Source organism: Lactuca serriola, chromosome 4 (genome assembly GCF_051521515.1).
Source record: "Lactuca serriola cultivar US96UC23 chromosome 4, Lser_US96UC23_V15, whole genome shotgun sequence".
In the NCBI taxonomy this organism is placed as follows: domain Eukaryota; kingdom Viridiplantae; phylum Streptophyta; class Magnoliopsida; order Asterales; family Asteraceae; genus Lactuca; species Lactuca serriola.
Window position 1 is genome coordinate 305,099,720 of NC_136411.1, and position 24,709 is coordinate 305,124,428.

General features: G+C 32.2%; 3 protein-coding genes across 4 annotated transcripts; 1 reads left to right on the top strand and 2 right to left on the bottom strand.

The window, feature by feature from the left end:
- Positions 1 to 376: 376 nt before the first annotated feature.
- Positions 377 to 3,410, bottom strand: LOC145097257 (endonuclease/exonuclease/phosphatase family protein). The gene is made up of 10 exons (XM_079034791.1): positions 3,177 to 3,410; positions 2,934 to 3,045; positions 2,619 to 2,846; positions 2,445 to 2,530; positions 2,244 to 2,359; positions 2,057 to 2,137; positions 1,643 to 1,843; positions 1,320 to 1,477; positions 770 to 1,245; positions 377 to 648 (listed from the first exon to the last, which is right to left on the bottom strand). Exons 1-10 carry the CDS (start codon positions 3,282 to 3,284, stop codon positions 568 to 570), a joined length of 1,647 nt encoding a protein of 548 aa, XP_078890917.1. The 5' UTR covers positions 3,285 to 3,410; the 3' UTR covers positions 377 to 567.
- Positions 3,411 to 7,939: 4,529 nt separating this feature from the next.
- LOC145097258 (transcription factor bHLH121-like) lies at positions 7,940 to 10,854 on the top strand. Of its 2 annotated transcripts, XM_079034792.1 has the most exons (6): positions 7,940 to 8,297; positions 8,629 to 8,750; positions 8,890 to 9,017; positions 9,323 to 9,763; positions 10,196 to 10,341; positions 10,539 to 10,854. In XM_079034792.1, the coding sequence occupies exons 1-5, from the start codon at positions 8,221 to 8,223 to the stop codon at positions 10,313 to 10,315; spliced, it is 888 nt and encodes a 295-aa protein (XP_078890918.1). In that variant the 5' UTR covers positions 7,940 to 8,220; the 3' UTR covers positions 10,316 to 10,341; positions 10,539 to 10,854. The 2 variants fall into 2 exon arrangements, with proteins under 2 accessions (XP_078890918.1, XP_078890921.1); XM_079034795.1 differs by lacking the exon at positions 10,196 to 10,341.
- A 610-nt stretch (positions 10,855 to 11,464) lies between these two features.
- Positions 11,465 to 17,218, bottom strand: LOC145097259 (calcium-dependent protein kinase 28-like). The gene is made up of 12 exons (XM_079034796.1): positions 16,530 to 17,218; positions 16,048 to 16,178; positions 15,837 to 15,878; positions 15,474 to 15,585; positions 15,288 to 15,366; positions 14,799 to 14,968; positions 14,069 to 14,195; positions 13,694 to 13,809; positions 13,249 to 13,356; positions 13,070 to 13,132; positions 12,746 to 12,919; positions 11,465 to 11,965 (listed from the first exon to the last, which is right to left on the bottom strand). Exons 1-12 carry the CDS (start codon positions 16,962 to 16,964, stop codon positions 11,801 to 11,803), a joined length of 1,722 nt encoding a protein of 573 aa, XP_078890922.1. The 5' UTR covers positions 16,965 to 17,218; the 3' UTR covers positions 11,465 to 11,800.
- Between the last annotated feature and the right edge of the window lie 7,491 nt (positions 17,219 to 24,709).

Sequence of the window (24,709 nt, forward strand, 5' to 3'; positions counted from 1 at the left end):
TTAAAAAAAAATGTTTTTTTTTATTTTTTATTATTAATTATTTACGCTTTTATATAATATTAATTAATTTTTGAAAATATATAACAAGTTTGGCTCTAGCCTAGTTGGTTAAAGTTTTGGCTGAATAACGAGGTGGGAAGGAGATGCCGAATATTTTCTATCATTCTTATCATTTTAAGACAAAATTACAAAAATAATCCCTCTGGTTTACCCAAAATTGTGAATCCAGTTCCTTTATACATGAAAAGACGAAAATACCCTTGCTAATTCAATCCCTAACGGCTGAATACTAACGGTGTTAGTAAAAAGGGTCATCTGTGCAAGTTTTGCAAACCACAGGGGCCATTTGCATCAAAAACAATTAATAGGGACTAACTTTGTTGCTTTTGGCAAACCACAGGGACCATTTTTGTAATTTTGTCTTTAAACAATAAGTTTGTCTCCACAATTTTGGTTGTGGGACCCACTAACAGAAAACGGAATATCAACTCACGAAATATTTGTGTTTGGATCTTTATATTACTTGCTACATACATATACATTAAAATTTAAATAAAGACCACAAAATCACTTGCTCTGTTTCCGCTTAGATCTTGAATCAGCCCACGAAAAATACCCACAATTCGCTTCAGGATTCGATGCGGGTCCCTATAAAACCAAATTTATTAGACAATATTTTATTTTATTTTTACCCAAAACTTGTAAAATCCATCTTAATTTTATGCATAATTGCGATGTATTTACATTTTCACCCATAATAGCAACATACCTCTGCACGAGCACAAACATAAAACTGTCGACCAAAAGTGGGTCCCGCTTTCTTCACGACCCGAGAAACACATTGTTCACCATGACCTTTACACACAGGTATACTTTTTTGCATGAATTCTTGAATTCTTTTCCACTCTAATAAAGCAATTTTACTCTGATCAGATTGAGATGAATTACAACCGTTGGATTCAGTCTCATGAGGTTGATCAGATTGACTTTGATTAATCTCAGTTTCACAAATCTCAACAGATTCACTTTTTGAAGTGGTTTGAAAAAAGGATGTGAGTGAGAGCTGTGATGAATGATTCTTTTTTGGTTTTTTCTTCATTTCTGTATAATTCATTGCTTTGATTTTGATAATATCATTTGTTTGAATTAATCTTGTGGAATCAAAAACAGGTCTTTTAACTCCTTCTTTATGATCTTCATGGGCTTTCACTTCCTCTGTTGATTGCCTTCTTGATAACATCGATACTGCAAAATGTTTCTTTTTTTAAATCTTTTGTATGTGCAAAAGACGTAAATACCCTTCTGAAAGTTTTTATTACCAAGAGTTTGCTGACATCCTCTAACTTGAGGACAGTATCTAGTGGATAAAGGTGGAGTGTTATGCAGGTGAATGTCGGGGATTTCTTTTAAACTCATGAAGACAGGGGCATGATCGGAACCTTCCAACTTTATGCTTCCCCCTCCTTTCCATCTATAGCTGCAAGGGTAAAATAGTCATTTACTCACATTCAGACAGTTCATTCAGTCGAAAAAAGAAAAAAGAAAAGTCTTTATGTATACAACATATTGCAGAGAGAATGACTTAATAGCAAATAGCCAAGGGATGATGTGTTTGAGGCAGGGGTAAAAGGGTAATTTTTACCTTGGTGTGGTCCCAGGTTTCCACCGTTTGAATTGTGTTAATATATCACAATCTTTAACATGGCATGAGAAAAAGTTGTGACCTTTGAGATCCTTATTTTCATGTATGCATGAACCACTAATTAAAATATGATCAATTCTTGAACCAAAATTGAACATTTCACCACCTGTGTTTGTTGACCAACATGTATACGCTTCTTTTCTATAAAAAAATTAAAAAAAATAATATTTAAAAAGTAGTCAAGAAAAAAAAAATACATCAATAATTTTTGGTCCATTGACATCAATCAGTCTGGGTCTCAGACTCTCAGTCCAATGCAGGCTACATGCAGTACAATCTGTTCTGTCATGTCTTGTCCTATGTAAGAAGCAGGGACTAAAAGTGTAAATATTAACTACAAGAGTTGTCTTAAACCTTTCAGGATGTTTTCCTCTGAACACATCAAAGAACAAGCCTCCATTTTCCACTAATAAAGATCTAAACCAGCTTCTAAACCTAATAATATTCGAAAATATAGTTTAAACTTTTTCCTTACAAGATTTAACATAAAAAAAAAATACGATTATGAACTTTGGATAAAAGTAAGAATTTAGAAGCTTACTCATTATTCTCAAAATCTGGTCCAGCATCACACCTATCTATAGAAGAAGGAGCAATGTTTAAATCACCAACCACAATTATCCTCTTTCCTTTAAGCATAAAAGACTCCCATCTTTTCTATATAACAAATCAAGATAACCAATCAGAAAGAGCCAAGTGTAAATATGTATTTCATGTGTTATATTATTATTATTATTAAAACCTGAAGTATCTTGTAGAATGAGAGCTTGAATTCAATTCTTTCTGTGTCATCACATGCAGCTCGAGGCCCATAAATGTTGAAAAGAACTGTAACAATTTAGGCTTCAATAACATAACTTTAGAGATATTAAAACTAACGTTGCAATATTTTGAAAAGTAATAGCATGTCACTTACCAAAATGACCATGATCAGTGATAATACAACGCCCCTCATTGTCAATTTTAAGAAGTACATCTCTGTTAAATCCCTCAAGCCCTTCGACACATGTGAGAAGATCGTGTTTTTTAGATGTAAATCCTTTAGAATTCTCTAGAACACCAGTGAAACCCTCTTCTGCATCAAGTGGAAGTGCAACTTCATTGCTTGAAAAAGCAGAATTTACTTTGCAAAATGTTGCAACACCTGCATTAATAAATAAATTGATAGAAGATAATCATTAATCAACATGAATGTGATTGGGGCATTTTAACGAACAGCTTAGCTGCTTACCGGAATAACCAGTGCGGCCTTTTTCAAGAGAACGTGTGCAAGAAAAGAAGGACTCGTACCCATCTGCTGAAACTACGTCAGCTCTCAGTTCTTGTCTAGATAATTTCGTTTCCTTAAAACCCCCAAAAATGGAAAAGTGAAATCAGGTGATGAAGGGATCGGATAAGTATGAAATTAGGTGGAATTCATTAAGCATAAGAAATAATTTGCAGATACATTAATGGAAAGAGATGGAAAAGGGACCTGAAAGCAGATGATGTCGGAATCAAGAGAATCAAGGAGTTTACGGAGGGAGCCATACTGAGAAATTCGAGGTCTCAGTCCGTTCACGTTATACGTTACTATCTTCATTCATAACTTAATTACTTCCTCTTCGGCGAGCAAACTCCAACCAGGCAAACCGCCATTGTTGGAGACCTAACGAGGCCTTGAAGAATCCCTTTTCCATCCGATACGACGTCGTCCTTTATTATTATTTTTTTAAGATGTTTGATTGTAAATATTTGTATAAATGTTATCGTTGAAACATATAGATAAAAAAGTAAATTATATTAATGGTCCTTGTACTTCGATGGAATTTGTGTGTTTATCTTTAACTTATTTTTTTAATTTGAATTATCTTTATAGTTTAAGTTTATGTGTTTGGTCATTGCCGCCTTTAAAAAGACTGTTTTATCATTAATAATTTTTTTTTAAATTATTTTATTTATTACATAATTATTTATATTATTAATTTATTCAAAAAATTGACAATAAGTTGTAGGTCTACCTCACACTTATCCCTATCTTGATTTCTTTTTCCTTATCTCAAACTCGGAGGATCTCTATCTCTTTACTCTTTTTTGTCGCAGACAACACTCGATTACTACCACCTTCTTGACGTTTGGCACTACCATTGGAAGAGGGATATCACAAGCCATATGGTCCTGCAGATATGTAATAGCTAGTTGTTGACAACCTCGTCTAATGTGTACTCGGAAAGACATGTTGCAAAAAGAAGAAAAAAGCTAGGTTAGAAACCTATACTGAATGATGGGCATCAGTATTGCTCTCTGATGCCTAAGTTAGATGTCAATTGAAGTTATAAGTAAAATTGCTCAGGTTCGAGACGCGTCTTCAAAGGCTTTTATAGGCATCTCGATGTTCTTTGCTACAAGGTTCTACCCGGTAGCTTGCATTACCCATGTAGAGACATATATGTGGTTCGTACTAGTAGCGAATCTAAAACTAAAAATCATGGGGTTCCCTCATTGAGAATTCGGTAGTTTCTTAATTTTTTCAAATACTAAAAGGTAGGTCTTAATTTTTTTTATATATAATTTGTAGAAAATATTAAAATTTAGGTAGGTCCTGGGACCCACCTTCAATGTATGTAGATCTATGGTTCGTACTGGTTGATATTTTTTTATTGTTGGGATATGTACTTGTGCGTAATTTATGGGATATATCTTTTTGGGAAACTTTGTCCTTCATGTATCGATATTGTCTTATGGGTTGATTATTTTGGACAATTGTGTTTTGTTGCTTATCCACGGATGTGTACCCCGGGTCTGTATTAGTTAGACTGGCCGACCCAGGTACACCATTAATGACTCCGATGCCTTCACTCATTAACCTCACCGACTCACCAAACCATTCTTCATTATCCACTGGACCATTGACAATCTCAAATTCCACCTTTCTCGCCATCGGTAAACACCCCCTCACTTCCCCATGTTCGACACTGTCAACCCTCATACTTTGTTCCAAGCTCCGACCATCCCCTCTCTTCCATCTTGTAACGACCCAAATTTTCAAATAAATTTCTCATTTTTAATTAACCAAAACATTCCCATAAAATGTGAAATATCAATGACAATTGTTTTTAAATCCATAACATCAACATATTATTTCAAATATCAGAGTGTCCCATTAAATCAAATGTCGGAGAGTGTATGCCGCGCCATCAAGCCTTGTCATTGCCCTTAGGCTCAGAAGTACCTGAAACAAACCAACAAACTGTAAGCTAATGCTTAGTGAGTTCCCCAATGCATACCCCCACACAGTCCACATAATCACATATACCATATTAGCTATAAAAGCTACATAAACCATATAAACCATGCATACAACATATAGGGATATCGTGGGCTCCCCCCAGGGTCTTACTCCAGGATGCCATGGGCTCCCCGCATGGTCTTACACCTAAGTGCCATGGGCTCCCTACATGGTCTTACATCCAAGTGTCATAGGCTCCCCCCATGGCCTTTAATAGGAAAGTCATGGGCTCCCCCCATGGTCTTTAATAGGAAAGCCATGGGCTCCCCACATGGTCTTACATCCAAGTGTCATGGGCTCCAATCATGGTCTTTAATACAAGTATACCACATATTCAACTAACATACCATATAGCATATAACCAACTAGTGTACCACATATCACAAAATGGGTCGACCTTTGTGCCTTCGACTCATTGGTATGGTGAGGAGACTCACCTCTATCTGTTGAATCTGAAAGTTGCTCTCCTAAGAGTCCGTGAACACCCATGCTGAACAATAATACCATTAACCCAAGGTTAGGGCTGAACATAATCCAATTAAAGAACCCAAACCCCAAGTCCTTTCACAATGGCCCAAAAGTCTTCCTTTGCTAATAGGCCCAAAGTCCATGTCCAAAATCATTAATGGGCCTCATGGCCCATTAAGGCCTAACTTTAGCAACCATGGCCCAAAATAGAAAAATTGACCCACTAACTCAAAACATGGCCATGCCCAATGACTGATTAAGGCCCAAAGGGTTTTCAAGCCCAAAACAAGTCCAAGTCCATCTGAGTGCGTACGCCCTGCGTACTACTCCTGTACGCTTAGCGTACTAAGTCCCTGAGCTGTACACGCTGCGTACACTACACTACGTCCAACGTACAAACATATTAAGCACTTTTTCCATTAAGTGCTTATTACTTGATGTTCCAATGTCCAATCTTTAGATCTAAGTTCATTAAGACGTCCTTAGGCGTAAAGTTGGCAACTTTAAGCCTTTGCATGTTTCATATGCTCCCAACAACCCATTAAGACCTTTTCCAAGAGTCTTAATCCATTCATAAGGTCAAAACACCCATCAAGATTCCACTTTTAGGTTATGAATGGACCAAAGGACTTCAGATCTATCCTCCCTAAGCTCTGGAGTTGCTCAAACTCTCAAGAGGTGGTCCAAGAACACAAAAGGGACTAAAGAGAAAACCCTAGCTCTAGAAATGAAAATAATGACCAAGGTGAAAGCTTTTTACCTCCTCAAGCTTCCTAAGCTACTCAAAATGTAAGATCCAGGAGCACTTCCATGTTCAAGCTTCTTTCCTCCTCTTCCTTGTAGCTAACACACCAAAAGGATGGTGTTTAAACACTGACAAGCTCAAGAACACACACTCTAATGATTTTAGGGTTTTTAGGGACGTTTAAGGGTGAAGGAGGCCATTTAGGGTGAAGCTCAAATGAGATAAGGATGCTTATATAGGTCTTAAGTCCGGAAATATGGGTTTGAACATCGTCACGTACGCCCTGCGTACCCTTTGGTACGCCCAACGTACTTGCTGGCCCTCCGTGATCATCCATACATGGTACACTAAGTGTACTCCTGAAGTACGCCCAACGTACTTAAGGGACCATTATGCAATATTTATAATTTCAAGGGTTCCAAAAGTAATACCCGGTTTGGGTGTTACACATCTAGCATCTGTAACCTTAAAAAAATAAAAAATAAAAAATAAAAAACTCATCAAAAAAATCGAACTCTACCATTGACCCAAGAAGGGCATGATACGGTGGAAAACATAACATAATGTCATTATGTTAAACCATATCATATTAAAAAAAAAAACATTTAGAAATGAGATGCTACAATTGACCCAAGAAAAAAAAAAAAACTTGAACTAAAGTTGCCAGATCCACCAAAACATAGTTGGTCACCAACCTTTCTTTTTTACATAATTTATAAATCTTTTCACTAAAAAACGAAAGTAGAAATGTAATATATGTGATGAATTTTTTGACGGGTGTAATTTGTTTTGTAAAAAGAAGAATTTTTAATAACATTATATTAGTAGTTTTATATGTAATTGTAATTTACCTAAGTAAGCTAAACATGAAAAAGTAAGAAGAAACGTAAAAAAGAAATAAGTTGGAAAAGAAAATTGTAGAGTTTTATAAGAAAAAAAATATTAATTAAAAGTTCTAAAATATCTATAAAAAAAACTGCTAAGACAAGTTTAAATTTTTTGAAAAAAAATTGTAAAACAGTGTTTTGAACAAAAAAATTATTTTCTTAAACTAAGTCATATAAAAAGATGTTAGCAACCAAGAAAAATAATTTGTTACTTTATAATACATTAATCCATTAGAAAATTAAATAAAAACCATTTGGATTAGCTATTATTAGTTAAAATAATATATTTTAAACATTGATATAAATATAAAATCCATAATATAAATATAAGATTAATAGTAAGAGTGTTTGAGATTATCTTTTAAAATAACTTATTAATTTATTGGATTTTTGAAAAATAAATATACAAATGTTTGACAAATAAAAAGTACTTTTTTCAAAATAGATTTTCCATTAGCTTTAAAAATAAGATTTTAAAAAACATATAAAAAATGATTTTTTAATCTACTTTTTTAGTATTTTTTTTACATAGCTTAAAAATGAGATTTTAAACCAAACATTTTAAAACTTAGTTAACTTATAGGTTTTTATCACCGTAAAAACTAATTCATATATATTTTTTAAAATTTATTTTGCTACCATTATAAATCAATAAATATCTTTGAAGTCCAAAAAACAATCTCCAACACCCTTTAAATCATATAATAAGAAAAACAATGACCAAATATATAACATAATTTATTACCAAAGTCAAATCATTATCCATTCTTTAAAAAACTACTTCAAGCAATCTTAAAATGTACCTCATATTATAGTTATTGTTTATTATTGTTTATGATAAGAACTTAAGAAAAAAGTATATAAAGAAGAAAAGGAAGCACCAACGGCAATGGAATCATATACAATATGATGGAGGGAATCGTGGAGGGTACATTGTACATGTCGATTTCTTGATAACAATAATGCCTCTTCTTTGCCTTATTGCCTGATGACACACTTCCCTCTAACATTCGTCTTCATCGTCTCTATGCCCATTGCAACTAAACCCAGTTTTTCAATCAAATCGCCCAAAATCACGGAAAAAAAACCAAACCCTAACATCATCAACTCTCTCATACTCCTCAACTGTGCTCGTTAAGTGCCTAAATCAATGGATCAATGGAACGCGAAGCTCGAATTGCATCAACAGCAATATCAACATATTTCCAACTCCCATTCCGACCAAAGGTTTGTTCGATTTTGTTTGTATTTCCCTTTTCGTACCCACTTCACTAATTTAGTGATGAATTTGAAATTTCTATGTGCTGATATAGTTAGTATAATGATTCAATACTCCCTTTTGATTCCTCGTAATATCTACATTTCTGACGCTTGATCTCTACACAATGTTATGCTTCAAATATGCGATTAAAATTCCCAATTCACTTTCGAATTTGATACTATGGTGAATCCGGAACATGTCAAATCCCTTTTGCCTTCCTCTATTAATGTACAATGCATATTCATAGAAGCATGTTTTGCATCTGCCATTGTCTAACATGTTTTGGATTCCATTCAGGGAGACAGCTGAAGTGGAAGTGAAAGATACAAGTGATGCTAGAAAAGTTCAAAAAGCTGATCGCGAAAAATTAAGGAGGGATAAACTGAATGAACAATTCATTGAGTTGGGACATCTACTCGGTAATAACATAATTACATAACATAACATAAACAAATCTTTAAATCTATTAAGTTGTTCTTTCTCCATTAAGTCATTTCAAATCATGACTGATATAGTTTGTTGAAATTCTCGTTTATTAATCATTAATCCAATATGCAGATCCAGACAGACCCAAAAATGACAAATCCAGTATTATCATTGACACCATACAAATCCTTAAGGATTTGACAAATGAAGTTAATAGACTTAAAGCAGAATGCTCTGCATTATCTGAAGAATCATGTGAGGTAACACTTCATAACACGATGTACTCTGTTTTTGTCTTATTCACATCAGTCTCATCCCAGTCCAATCATATACAACCTTTTCTGTCATGTCATGTCTTGTCATGTTTTTGTCTTGTTCACATAAGTCTCAGCCCCAGTCCAATCATGTACAACAATACAACATGTTATGTCATGTCATGTCATGTCTTGTCCTGTTTTTGTCTTATTCACATCGGTCTCAGTCTTAGCCCTAGTCCAATCATGTACAACAATACAACCTGTTCTGTCATGTCATGTTCTATCTGGTCTAATTTTTTTTAGAACAGCTGATACAGGAAAAAAACGAACTGAGAGATGAGAAATCATCGCTAAAATCCGATATAGAAAATCTCAACACACAGTATCAACAAAGGGTTGGAGTTATGTATCCATGGGGAGGTATCGATCCTTCTTCGGTTGTTATGCCACCACCATTTTCATATCCGGTTGCTTTACCTGTCCCTGCGGGCCCACTTCCAATCCACCCGTTCCCTTTTTATGCTAATCATAATCCACCTGGCGCTTCCATCATGCCATATCCAAATCCAAATCCAACTAATTACCATATTAATAATCAAACGCTTCCTGTATATGTGTCAAGATCAAGCAAACAAGAAAGTGGGAATAAGTCTTCGGAACAATTTAGGGGTAGTAATAGTAATGATGAGAAAGGGGATAATTCTAGTGATGTGGTGACAGATTTAGAGCTTAAAACCCCGGGGTCACAGGTAAAACGGTTGTTTTTGCCTTTTGGGAAAAGTTAAATGAAAGAAAAAACAACTTACTTTTGTTTATTTGTGTATTATAGCATCTTACTTTATTGTTGTAATTGGGTAGATTTTTCAAAGTAAAATGTTGTAATAAGAAAAAAAAAAGTACAATGCAATAATTGGGTAGATTATTAGAAGTTCAATGCCTTGATAAGACAAAAGAAAAAGTTCAATGTTGTATAAAAGGAATTAAAAGTAAGAGGCTTTAATGAACATATAAAATTAAAATACATTATTATTTTATTTTTTTTGCATGTAGCCGTAATGAAAAAGAAAGAATTATATATTCACAATACAAGAAATGGAAATTTACTTGTGTTGATAGACAATTTCAAAGTATAATGTCTTAATAAGAAAAAAACTAAAAGTATAAATTTGATTTGTGGGTAGGGAGAAAAAAAGAGCAAACAACTAGAGAGGAGAGATGGGGTTTGTTCAAGTAGTAGATACACTTCTTCTCAAGGCTTTCAAGATAGCTCTTCAAATAATGGGGAATCTAATGATTTATAGACTTAATAGGGTCATGACTTAATTTGGTAAGCTATATATGAATAAATGAATGTTTCCTTTCCAATTTTACTTAATATAGAAATAACGACATAATAGTGAAACTCAATTAAATGAGATTTTCCCTATTAAGTCGTAACTATTTATAAATTTTCTTTTACATTTCCACAAGTGCACCATCATTTTTCTTAATTTTTTCTTAAACATTGATTATCTGTTTATCCAGACAACACTTAACGAGGAAAAAAGACTGAAAAATGTTTGAAGAGAGACGGCTGACGATAAAGTTTTGTTGTTTGCCTTTTTGACCATTGTACTATGTTAGAAAAGATTCTAATACCTTTTGTATATAATAGATTGGTAGGACTGAGGTGTAAGAGTTGATGTTTTCATCATTTGGGAAGGGCAAAAGAGTCCTTTCCTGTCAATCACTATTTTGGTGTTGGTGTTGATGAATAGTAAATTACCAAATTTGGTGTTTTATACTTTTACTATTTATCTGCATCAATGAAATATTAAATGTAATGTTTGTTATTGATTAATATGACATCGATTTATTAATGTCTAATTAAGTTAAAATTTTTGTTTTAACTTACTAGAAGTTAAATACTTTCTTAGAATGGATAGTGATGACCATGTAGTGGATTTTGTGGGACTTCTGAAACAATTTTCTTTTAGCAAAAAAGGATGGAATTTATTGATTGATAGGCTGATCGATTGTTCCTATAATTGGTTTGTAAAATGAAATAGGCGATATAGCAATAGTCGTGTTTGGTGACTTTTAAATCCTATTTTCTTTATTCCCTTGTAATTAATTGTTAGCTATTTGTTAGTTTGTTTTCAATAAAATTCAGCCGTTTATAAATATAACAATGACAAATTTATAAAAACCATATATTAGTGATTTATTAACTAAAAATTGTCATGTCAACTAAAAACCCAACATGACTGCCCAATTTGCCACCCCTAACTAACTTGCTACAGCATTGATAATTTCTACAAAAGCATTACTCAAAAAATCCAAAAACTGAAACTCGAAATTCCTACATTTCGACGATTGAAACTCGAACACTTAAACTCTCAACATATCAACAAGCATACAAAACCGCTCTTGTATGATCAAATGCACCCACACCATGCAAAAACACAAAATAAAACACCAAGAGATAGTAGTGCTTATAAAGAAATATTCACTTACACCACATAGGGCCTCTACTAGACGCACCTAAAAAGACATACAAAAGACACTATAAACACATACATAAACAACTTTAACACTAACATTAACTACATCCTTGAATACATAATCCTCATACAACCTTTCACACGATGCCCTTCATATACATTCTTCAAATGGTAACAAAGAAAATCGAGCCAAGGTCTATGAAAATGGTAACTTTGAGAGGCTAATTTAGTAATTTTCTTCACTCGATAAGAAAATTAAAATATTAATTCACACGTGAAATATATATTTTGTTGTTTCAAAATCTAGATTTTACGTAAGCCTCTATGTGGGGCCGGGCTTGGGATATTATTTGAACTCAAACTTGCGGTTCTTAAAAGTCTACGAAACTCTGACAAGCTAATTTTCCCGTCTTTATCGATATCTGCTTCCTCTAGAATTGGATCTATTGAGCCTCTTAACCCTGTATACTGTAATAAATATAAATAAACACGTGGCATAAGTAGAAAGAATAGGAACATACTTTTATTGATTTGTTTATTATAATTTATAGCATCATAGTTCTATTTTCTTCCCATCACAAAAAAAAAAAAAAAAAAAAAATTAATTATAGCAACGTCATACAAATAAAAAGCAAATTTCACTGATATGTTTACGGTTAATCTCAAAAAAGACCTTATACTTTGTGTTTTTTTCCGATTAAACCTCAAGTTTATTTTTTGCCTGAAAAAGACCTTGTATTTTTTCCCAAAAAAACCCGCAACTTTTTTAGTTTTTCTCGAAAAAACCCTCATATTTAGTCTTCTTTTTTTGGCAAAAAATGACAAAGGGCCAAATCGGAAAAAATACAAGGTCTTTTCAGGCAAAAAAAAAAAAAAAATAGGTTTAATCCGGAAAAAAACACAAAATATAAGGTCTTTTTTTTAGATTAACCCATATGTTTATGTAGATATTTTAAAGTATAATATTCTAATCAGTTTTTTTATTGAAAATACAATGTTGTAGTTATGTTGAGTCTTCAAAGTGCAATGTCTTGATAAGAAAAAAATTAAAGTAGAATGCTATAAGACGTAATATTCTCGAACATTTTTTAAATATAATTTATTTAGAGAACACATAATGAGGAAAAACAGGCTGAAAGGTCAATAACAAGAGAATATTTTTATGAGAAAAATGGTTTCTAAGTGCAATAAAAAATAGTTGTGATGTGTGTAAATGTAAAACATGAAAATAAAAAAAAAATGGCATACCATTTTGAGTTCTTCTGGAGTTATGTACCCATCTTTATCCACATCAAACTTTTCAAAAGCTGCTTGTGATAATTGTTGCCATTTTTCAGAGTTATGTTCCTCCAATTGATGAACATGGAGGGTGGCTGCTACAAACTCTGTGAAATCCACAAGCCCATCCGTGTTGCTATCAATCTGCAACACAAAAAAGTCATTAATATGTTTTTTTTCAAAAAAACATATTAATAGAGAAAGTCGGAGAACTTTCTCTGAGAATGCCAGTCTGATGGGACCAGGTCCCACTAGACTGACATTCTCATTAGTTGCCGGTACAAAAATACATACGGCTTCTAGAATCTCCAAAACACGTGATTCTTTCATCTTCCATGGGAGGTCTTTCGCGAGGGCCTATAACCAAAAACGAAACTAATTTCAAAACCAAATTAAATAAAATAATATTATAAAATACAAAATGTGTTTCTCCCTTTTAATAATTGATCCAAAAAATTGAAAAGTCAACTTACCTGTCTCATTTCCTCTAGACTAATCGCACCACTTTTGTCTATATCGATTGCATGGAATTGATCTTTGAGATCCGATAGCTCCTCTTCATCAAGAGTGCTAGCCAATGCCTGTGTCACACAATCTTGCACTTTAGAAACACTTTTCACAATAGGGCTAAATGCATGAAATAGCAACGTACTTTCATTTATTCATATAGCATCTTATTTTCATTTCTTTCTGTTACAACATTATATTTTAAAAAACCTACCCAATCATATGATTGTACTTTCAACTTTTTTTCTTATTAGAACATTATACTTTCAAAAATCAATCCAATCACAACATTGAAAATTGCTTTCTATTTGAATGAAAGTAGCAAATGCTATAATTAACAAAAATAAGAAGCATGATTCCAAATTTTCAATACAAGGAAAAGGAAAAACAAAAAACAAAATATATTTTTACCCGTAATGCAAATTGTTTTAGGCGACTGTATCTCACGAATTGGCGCATGTTTGATAGAACCGAAATGTCAAGAGGAATCCCCGAAGCATTTCCACCTTCTCGAACCCATGGGTGAGCTATAAAAGTCAAAACAAATTATTAAATATTGTCTTAAAATACTGTAACACCCCAAGCCCATAGTTATATACACTAGCCCAATAACCTTTGGGATAGTGTACTGTGTAACACCCCAAGCCCAAAGTTATAAATACACTAGCCTAATAATCTTTGGGCTAGTGTGTAACTTTGGGCTTCAGGGCTTGGGGTGTTACAAAAATGATAGTGACAATAACAAAAAAGAAGTAAAAAGAAGAAGAAGAAGAAGAAGAAACATACATAGTGCTTGAGCAGCTGTTAGTCTTGCACGAGGATCTTTAACAAGCAACTTTTTTACAAAATCTCTTGCACTTGTGCTTATGGTGGGCCATGGTTTTCGCCGAAAATCGGGTTTGTTTCTTAATACCTATTAATTCAAATTGACATTATAGAATTATGAATAATGAATCACTAAGGGGTTGTTTCTTTTTGACTTAATGGGCTTAATGGGTTAAGCACCAACTCTGTACAAGTATATATGGTTGATTCTTTTTTACTTAATCTGGACATAATGACTTAATGAGTTAAGCCAAAAAAACTTGGCTTAATGAAGTAAGATACTAGCTCTTTAGTCTTTACCTATTTGCCTTTTGTTTCTCCCCTCAACTTCTCTCATGTTAAACTTGACAAAATATTATGATAAATGTTTGTACTTTGTAGGAATGTAAGGGTAAAATGGTCGTTTAGTCTAGAAAAGAAACAGACCTTATGTATATAGCACTTTATCCATATAATTGTCTAGATAAATGATGTGATTTTTCATCAAGTTAGGACTTAATGGGAAAAGCCTCATTTTCATGACTTTCTCTATTAACGTGTTCTTAGTGCATTAAGTGGAAAAGAAATACACATAATATATAGCTTACTAGATTAAGTAATGTCTCCATTAAGTAAGAAAGAAACAAACACCTCAAGTTACAAAAAGAAATGATCTTTTTTCATATACCAATGTAATGTTTCAAGTAAATACCTCTTTGAAAATGCCATCTTCAGTTTTATCCCAAAAGGGTCTACGCCCACAAAGTAAAATGTACGTAATTACCCCTATACTCCATACATCGGATTCAGGTCCTGATTTTCTCTTCAATACTTCAGGAGCAACATAATAAGCACTACCAACAATATCTGTAAACTTCTTTCCTGCATTAATTAATAATTCATGTAAATATGAGACTATAGAATTAGAAATTTAGAATCATAACAAAAGAGCACAATGGTTTTTATATCAAATGTAGTTTCACTTAATGCACTAAGAACACAATGGAAAGAACTAAATCAATGTCATCTGTTGATAAAAGGGTAAATAGGTAACTTTAATTTGAATTCGTCAGTCATCACAATCTTCATGTGATACCCTCAATCAATAGCTTTTATTCGATATTATCAGGAGCATTCAAGATATTCAAATCAAAAGACATAGATAGGAAGCATAAGGGCAAAATTGTAATATTGAACATACCTGGTCTTATGAAGTCTGACAACCCGAAATCTGTAGCCTTCAAGTGTGAATCCTCTTTGGGAGACTTAAAAAGAAAATTCTACAAATAAACAACAAAAAAAGAGATGAGATTTATATCATCCTATGAACATCTGCTAATGAAATATGAAAATATAAATATGTTAACTTTTTTAATTCCTAAAATACCTCTGGTTTCATGTCACGATGCACTAATCCATGTAAGTGACATTGTGCTGCAACTTTAAGCATTTGCCTTACAACTATTGCAGCATCTTTTTCTGTGTATCGACTATCTTTCCTGAAGAAAACCAAATAAAGATTCATTAAAACGGTGTACTTTGACTTTCGAGGTCAAACCGAAAGTTGTTTGACTTTGAAATTGATAGGAATGTTGGATAACAATTACCAAGATTGCATTTTTCTAGATAAAGTGATAAACAACTATGAGATGACAAAAAGTTTGTGGAAAATTTGTTTCGAAATGTATGTGAAATCTGTATATGAAAAGCAATAGGTTTGACCTAAAAAGTCAAAGATGAGAGTTCTTACTTTGATAAAATTCGGTCTAGCAACTCACCACCCTCACATAACCTGAAAATGGAAAGTTAAAAAAGAATTCAGATTTCAAGAATTGGAATTTAAACTCTCACACTGCAGTTTGACTAGAATTCTTACTTTTGACCATATTCAAAAGAACATTACCACTAATGAGATTTTAAGGTTGAAAATTGAAGTAGTGAAGTGGAATTTTAGAACTTACTCCATAGCTATATACACATAGGAATCATCTTCAAAAGCATTGTAAAATTGAACCACATTTTCATGACCACTTAAAGCTTGTAATATTCTGACTTCTCGCTTCACATCTTCAACAGCAATCGGAAGAATCATCTATCACAAAATGCAAAAGAATAAACGTTTTAAGAACACTAAGTTCATACTCATAGTTAATCTAACTAAAGTTAGCTGAAATCATTTTTAGAACGATGAGTATAATATTGTAAATGTTAAGAATTCAATCCAAAAAATCATTTAAACCTCTAACGGAATTAGTCATATGATTCTTGAATCTAAACCCTAGATGTGTATGATCCACAGCTTACATTTGATTATACATGGAATCAACAAACACAAATTAGCTATAGTCGATGTTAACAAAATCAAAGCCACCTCCAAAACGGAATAGTCAAAAAAGGAAGACATCGATTTTAGAAATTGGGTTATGAAACTGACAAAAAATACCTTATTTTTGTCGATTTTCTTGACAGCAACTCGATCTCCATTAGCTTTATCGGTAGCAACATATGTATACCCAAATTGACCATGACCCAACAATTTTCCAATCGAATACCTTTGATCAAAATCCTTAAGGTAACCAAAATCTGTTCGTTTTCCACAAGAGATCACCCCATTCTGACGCCTTGAAGTAGCCTTGTTCTTCATTTTGTTTTTATTATTGCTCCCTTGTTGCTGATTTCTACGGTTCTCTTTCGTTTTATGTGGATTCCAATTAGACCCACCTCCATCATGCTTGTTGGCGGCTGTTGTGGCTGTCCGCCGATGGGGATGCTGATTTACGACGGCGTTAGATGTGGTAGTGGTAGTGGTGGTGGCGGTGGTGGATGGAGCGTTGCTGTTAGAACCACTGATTTTGCTGCTTGAAAAACAGCTACCCATATCTTGAATGATCTAGATGAAATCAACAACTCTGAATCTTCGACAAGGGTTTTGTGGGAATTGAAATCAATTTCATCCCGTATGTATGAGATCAGGAAACAATGAGTTTGTTGCTGAATACATAAGATACAGAGAAGATATAGTGAGAAACAGAGACGAAATCAAGAAACGGAAATAATAGAAAAGGAATTAAATAAAGAAAGAGGAAAGTTTTAAGCAGATAGGTGGAAAGAGGGGAGAAGGGGAGATGGTGGGGTGTGGTCAAAATAGACCTTTTATTATTTTTGGTGTCGAACAAAGATATGTGTGTGTGTTCACAGGTTTTCCTCATGTTTTGTTCATTGTGAGAAGGTAAGATTCTTGACTTTACAGATAACACCCCCCAAGAGTTTGGAAAGTAGGAATATATGTTATGTGTTGCTTCTCTTTTACCCTTTTGTATATCACAATATTTTCTTGAAATATCTTGCAATAAACAAAAACAATGGTGTGTATGGATATGCATATGCATGTATCATGAATGCTTGTGATAATGATATCTACCTATATTTAAGTATAGGCATACGATCCTACAACGTATACACAATTAAAGACACATAATTATATTTATATAATCCAAACACTTCACATAAATCGATAGGGTGTAATGAGTCGAAACAACCTGTAAAATGAAACTCGAAAAATACTCGAAATAGAAAAATAATCGAAGTGAGATACTCGAGACTGACTTGTAGTTAAGACAACTGATGAAGTGAGATACTCGAAATCGATTCGGTTCAAATCGAGTCGAGCTTGAGCTCAAGCTACTAGAGTACATAGTTGAGATGAGCTTGAGTATTGTAATAATTGTCTCGTGAAACTCGCGAGCTTAATCGAACATTGGTATACTTAGAATTTTACCCTGTGTTTTACTCACATTTACATATTATAGAGCTAAGTCGAGTCGAGCTCAAAAGCTTAATTCCATTTCTAGTGTAATATAATTTTTCTAATAGCTCATTTGAGTCGAGCTCAAAAGTTCCGGTTACTTTATCAAGCTTGAGTATGGAATTAAGGCTCGAGTTGAGTTCGGGCCAACTTCGAGCTTGAGTTTTTTAGTAGAGTTGAGTTTCGAGCTTGGCAATGTTCGAATCGGCTCAATTACACCCTAATAAACTCATCCAAAGCACATGGGAGGTCAAAATCATGGAATACTATTAATATTTCGAAAGTGTCATTATTTTACCTATAGATCTCCTTTGTGGAATTTTGCATTTGAGCCATTAGACTCTATTGTTGAAGCAATGATCTTAAGAAGTAATATATTTAAGTTTTATGTGCACTAGATTGTAGAACATGTTTATAAGTATTCTTGTTAGGTCAATTAGAAAAGAAGACTATAAACCAAGGGGGAGATTGTTGGGTCAAAAATATTTGTTTATACTTTACTTTTCTAGGCTTTAATAGTTTACAATCCATGTAGTGTTTGCGGTTGGGTGTGTTCACGGCCAAGTGGTGCTCACAGCTGGTTGTTCCATATATATATAGTGTGTTAGTGAGTCATAGAGAGGGCACAACTGAGAGATAGAGTGGAGAGCATATTAGAGAGAGAGAGAGAGAGAGAGAGAGAGAGAAAAGAAGAAGAGTGTGTGTGAGAGAATCTTATGTGTTGGAGCATCAATCTTATTGAATACATCATAGATTCATCATCATCATCTTCTTCTTCTCCTTCTTCTATTTTGATCTAGCATCATCCGTTTGATTGAGATTCCGCACCATCAAACAGATCTGATTGATAGACAAACAGATTTGGGACTTACAGTATTCATTGTCACTATAAAATATAAATGGTGACAAAATACGAGAAACCAAAACATATATATATATATATATATATATATATATATATATATATATATATATTATTGATTTGAAACAACAAATGATTTTGTCTTTGATTTTCACATCAATTGTTACTAGGACTATAAACAAACCGAACGAACAAGAATATGAGCTTGTTTATGTTCGATCGTTTAAGTTAACCGAACAAACAAATTGGTTTCCTTGTTTATGTCCGTTTGTTTATCAAATTATCTTGTTCATGTTTGTGAACATGTTAACGAATATAAACAAACACAATTGAACATATATGAACATATAATATAGTAATGTAATTAATATAAAAAATTAAACATATATGAACATAAATAAACTTAAATAAACGAACATAAACAAATGTTCACGGACATAAATGAACGAACAAGATCATTTGTTCATGTTCGTTAATTTATTACATAAACGAACATAAATGAACTTCCTGCTAACGGTTTGCCGAATGCTCGGTTCGTTTACAACCCTAATTGTTATAAGTAGGGATGAGCATATGGACCGGGGAACCGGAACCCGATGGAACCGGTCGGGCCAGAACCGGGACGATATTCTTGTGGATTTTTGGAACCGGTAGAACTGGAAAAAACCGGAACCATTTGTTGCTATTTCTCGAGGACCGGTTCCAACATTTTAAGACACGACAAGAACTAGAACCAGTAGAACCGACGGTCCGGTTCGGTTCCTATTTTCCACAAAGTTCGGTTCCCGAACCGGTTCCAGTTTGGGCCGATTCTAGCCAGGTCGGTTCATTTGCTCATCCCTGGTCATAAGTCTCGACACAACCAAAAAAATATAAACGCTCAACTATTTATTACAAATACGTACAATCATGGGAGGGCAAAACAACAAAAAAAGGTTGACAATTGTAGATTTTGAAAATGAAGGGTGAAAAGTGTCAATTTGTAGATCTAATAAATAAACTAAACACTGTTTATTAACACAATTAAAATATAATAACTTTTGGTTTTACTATAGACGTTTTATTTGTTTCAGTCATTAGTTTTATCATTCATGTGTCCATTATATTTATATGTTAGTTGGTGGAGCATATGTTTTTCAGTCATGTTTCTATAATATTTTTTTAGTTTTATTAAAAAAATGTGATGTTTTAAATATAAAAATATCGATACACAAGTATGTTTTCTAACTGATTTCCCATTGATATTTGAGGGGATAAAATGTAACTGCTATGACCTTATTATTGGAGAATTTTACACCGGAAAATTATTTTTGGAAATAACATCCTTAAAAAGGAACACCATTGCAACATATCGGTAAACGAAGAAGTAAGCCATCACAATTCACAAGTTTGGAATTAGAGATGCTCAATATTTTTTTTAGATTTGGTAGTTTGAATTAACATGATTTATTTTTCATAATAATTACTATGAATTAAAGTATTAAGCAACATTGATATGACATGTTATAAATTAAACAATATTAAGTGGTTGTTTTATATATCTAATATCGAGTCTAGTGAAAGGATAAATCTTACTTGGTCATATTAAGATTGTTTGATATCATATTTAGAAATCTTTGATTCGGTTCGTGGTTGTGTCTGACCTAATCAAACATTTACTCAACCAATTTGACTCAATAAACAACAGCCATAATTTTATTTAAGTTAGATGATTGATTTTGCAAAATATAGTAATTTATGAGGCATTAGGTACATCATAAACTAAGAAGGGAATACATAGCTTTATACATCCTTCCATTTATGACCACAACTTCTGTCATATTACATATATGGTACCCGTGTTTGGAATTTCAAATGTGTAACAGGTCTTTTTTTTTTTTATTCTTTTTTGTACTTTCCATATTTACAGCATTTTCAAGTTAATTTACGAAAATTTCATATTTTATTTAGTTGGAAAGACGTCTGGACTTGTTCATCATAGCTTAGAAGGCATCATATTAGTGACGCGTTAAGAAGGATTCTTTATTAAAAAAAATGGTATTATACATATTTTTGGAACATCTTTCACACGAAATTATCAAATTACCATATCTAGTAAAAAGATTATGTTGATTTGGTTTTTTAATATCTCTATGTGTGTTTTTGTTATACTTTTGGTAAATAATTGTGTTAATGTTTTGTATTGTTCACCAAACAAAATGGTGTAATGGTTACAAGTTTCATGCACATCTCTATGGTAAAAAAATTTGCGAGGTTATGAAAATTATAATGGCTTTAACTATACAATTTAATAAAAAAAATATCTGATTAGTTATTAAATGTCTAAAATAATTAAACCATGCTAAAAGCTAAATATTACGATTATAAAAATTGGATGAAAGATAAAAAAGAAGTTGTGAAGCATAAAACATGAGTGAGGGTAGAAACTAGAATGTGAATGGTGACCATGTCGTTGTGAGCAGTGAGTGTTGACTCAGTCTTTAGTAAATCGTCAAAAGTCTTGGATGTCCCAACTCACTTCTAGCATTCCTAATCATCATCTTCATTTTCAATGAAATCACCTAATATTCACTTTGAATAAAGATATCTTTTTATTTTTTTATGAGTGGATAAGGACGACCATTTCAAATGTTATAATCATTTATTTGTATTCTAGCAAAATTACATCAATGGTTTTTGATAAAAACTAGCAATAAACCTCGTATCATTTTATGATTTTTTCAATTTTATTAAATTGCATATACTATTTAAATGTAATAATAAATGCATATTAATTTCATTAATGGATCTTCCTTCTAATTTAAAATTGCTAAATTAATGTCTGATTAGTTTCCTTTGTTTATTTATCTAAATTATTTGCAATGTTTTAAAAAACGGTTTTTTAGTTAAACCAATATGGTGACCGGTTCCGGTTTGACCGATGGGTTAACCGGTTTCAATATTTTTCATGTTTTTTCCTATTTTCCTGCACACACATATATATATATATATATATATATATATATATATATATATATATATATATATATATATATATATATATATATATAATCATGAATTTGATGTTTACAAGTTCAAACATTAAAAATACACATAAAAATAAGTTGTAGACGAATCCAAATACATTAAAATAACACATAACCATAAGTTTTAGTATTTTATGTCAATCCATAAACGTCAAAAAAGAAAATAAAGTATAATACTAAAACAAACTATAATTTTAGATGAATAAAAACAAATAAAAAACTTTATAACATTTATCATACGTTTTTATTTAGATAAAACTAAATAGATTTGAAAAAAAAAAATCTAAAGTTTATTATGTGAATGGTTTTTTTCACGTGTTTTTATTCTGTTTAACCGGTTTATTTTGACCGGTTCAACCGAGTTTTTCTAAAAACTGTTCGGTTCAATCCGGTTTAGAAATTGACATAAAACCGATGATAGTTGAACCGTTTTTTCCTCTGGTCCAACCGATTTAACCGGCTGGTTCAAACTGATTTTTAAACATTGATTATTTGTTTAGATTTAAAAGAAAAAAAACACTTTAATTTTAATAATTCAATATTGTTCTTATTTTTCTTATAAATTCAAAATTTTCAAATGTTTAAAATTTCATATTTAAATTTTCTTTTAAATAAACTCATGTTATACATTGGTCTCACACCTAGTTGAAGAATATGTTGTTGTGAACATACCTAAAACCAAACACAAATTTGCTACCATTTTATAGATGACATTAAACAATTTATTATGTGTTGTCTAGAGATAACGAGAATAAGCATTTTAGTGGAATAAATCATTATGTCCCATCATCAAATCATGTTTGGTTAGTCTTTGCACACTTGAAGTTTCACTAATGCATCTACTGTGAAGATGGAAATTGAACACCAATTGAGAATATATCCATGCCTACATATTCAATCCACTGATCAACTCGATTCCGCCTCTCAATCTTCAATACATAATTCGATAAGCCTAATGTGTCGAGCACATCCAATGTTTTCCTTTGAGCTCCTAGCCTAAAAGTTCAATCTCACTAGATCCTTCACCATCTGTCTGTATATAACTGTAAATACAGAAAAGTTGGAAAATAGAGACCTTTAAACAATAAAAATTCATCAAATTATAACATTATACCTTTAATGTTTTCTTATTGGAATCATGTACTTGCAATATTTTATTTACTTTGTAAATGAATGACATTGTATGGTTGGGAGGGCTTTTCAAGGTTTGATGTTGTAACAGGAAGAAATTAAAGTAGGATACTATAACAAAAAAAATGGAAGTACATTGCTAAATCTTACATATGACCTTATTATGTAATCCAACAATTCCATGATGCACTGTCATGTGTTGTAGACATATATAAAATTCCATGTTGACTTCTACGTCCATTGCATATTTGGCTAAATGCAAGAAATAACAATGTACTTTAGTTTATATACTTTTTATAACACCACACTTGCATTTCTTACTCTTTTAATTCTTGTTATTAAAACATTGTACTCTTGAAAAACCAACTAACTATATCGGTATACTATGAAAAATCTACTTCTCAAGTCCACTTACTTTAGAGGTTGTATGATGACCTTAAAAGGCTTTGTTCCAGCATTCATATAGACGAGACTGAGCCCTTCATTGATTTCAAATGCATCATTTCCTAAATAGAAAATGAAAGTTTGAAGGACTTAGATTTGTATTCTTTTTACCTTAAACACAAAGTTTTTCGTACTCATCCTTAAAGGAACGTTTTCTGATGACGTAATCACAACCGGAATATATTTGAAAGACGAAGATTTATGTAAAATATGTAGATAAATAACATTAAAATTAAATCCATGGTTAATGATACTCATATCAATTGAAATGTTTTTAAAAAACCATTAATTATATAAGAAAACGATATAAAAATAAATATAAAATAGAATCATGCCTTAATGTTTTTGAGCAAATCATAGCATGTCGTTTCCAGCCGCACAATAATAAGTCATATCAGATCGACTTCCACTTCCTACAAAATATAATTGCCAAATTGAATAAACAAAGATCCAAATCTTTGCCCACTTCTAGGAACATATTAATTGACGGTTCATTTCTAAGTAGTACAAAAATACCAAAAAATATAAGGCAACAATTAAGTTTAGAAAAAATCGTTCCGTGGAGATTAATCGGGGACCCTAAATTACTAATAAAACTATTTTAAAATTTAATATATCCTAAGAAAATTAGTATAAAATTTAAAATTTTTAAATTTTTAAATTTTTAAAATTTTAAATTTTTAAAATTTGAAATTTTAAAATATTTGTTATAATATTTGAAAATTTAATTATTTAAAAACTAAAAATTTTGAAAAATTTCTAAATATTTGTTAAGTTTTAAATTTTGAAATATTTGTTATAAAATTCTGAAATTTTGAATTTTTAAAAATATTCCCGCGTAGGAGCTCCAAGGACCGTCGAGGACCGCCTAGCCCGAGTTTGATCGATATTGACAAATTTTCGCCAAGAACCCCTAATCGTAATCGGTTGCAAACCATCTAGCGCCTAGGTGCCACCTAGGCCGATATTTACAACACTAGCAACAATACATTGCATAACAAAATTTCAATAAAGTTACCATTTTTTCCCTTTTCATTTTTATTCAATTTTCACTCGTAAATGCAAACACATACAAAGCAAAACAAATATGATAGGATACATATACAACAATGTTTACATGATTCGATACATGGATAGATATACCTAATCAAAGACAACCCGAATGTGTTGGATGGTAAGCCTTCATCATGCACTGACATTTAAGATACATGTTCTTATAGGATTCTGGACATTAAAAATATACAAGTGAGACACTATAAAACATATTCAATGTATGTTATTCTGATAGATTAAAACATAGATTCAGGCTAAGCTTGACAGATAAGTTTAAATAATCAAAATTGTAAAAAAAAGGT

Bases quoted from the DNA above. Each gene is read 5' to 3' on its own strand.
- LOC145097257 (XM_079034791.1), bottom strand. From the start codon at position 3,284: ATGAAGATAGTAACGTATAACGTGAACGGACTGAGACCTCGAATTTCT. The intron at 2,847-2,933 runs GTAAGCAGCTAA...TTATTAATGCAG, and splicing joins AGGCCGCACTGGTTATTCCG to GTGTTGCAACATTTTGCAAA. The intron at 649-769 runs GTATGTTGCTAT...TTGGTTTTATAG, and splicing joins ATGTTTGTGCTCGTGCAGAG to GGACCCGCATCGAATCCTGA.
- LOC145097258 (XM_079034792.1), top strand. From the start codon at position 8,221: ATGGATCAATGGAACGCGAAGCTCGAATTGCATCAACAGCAATATCAA. The intron at 8,751-8,889 runs GTAATAACATAA...TCCAATATGCAG, and splicing joins TGAGTTGGGACATCTACTCG to ATCCAGACAGACCCAAAAAT. The intron at 9,764-10,195 runs GTAAAACGGTTG...ATTTGTGGGTAG, and splicing joins TTAAAACCCCGGGGTCACAG to GGAGAAAAAAAGAGCAAACA.
- LOC145097259 (XM_079034796.1), bottom strand. From the start codon at position 16,964: ATGGGTAGCTGTTTTTCAAGCAGCAAAATCAGTGGTTCTAACAGCAAC. The intron at 15,367-15,473 runs GTATTTTAGGAA...GTTTATTTGTAG, and splicing joins ATCGTGACATGAAACCAGAG to AATTTTCTTTTTAAGTCTCC. The intron at 11,966-12,745 runs GTATGCCATTTT...TATTTATTACAG, and splicing joins CTCCAGAAGAACTCAAAATG to TATACAGGGTTAAGAGGCTC.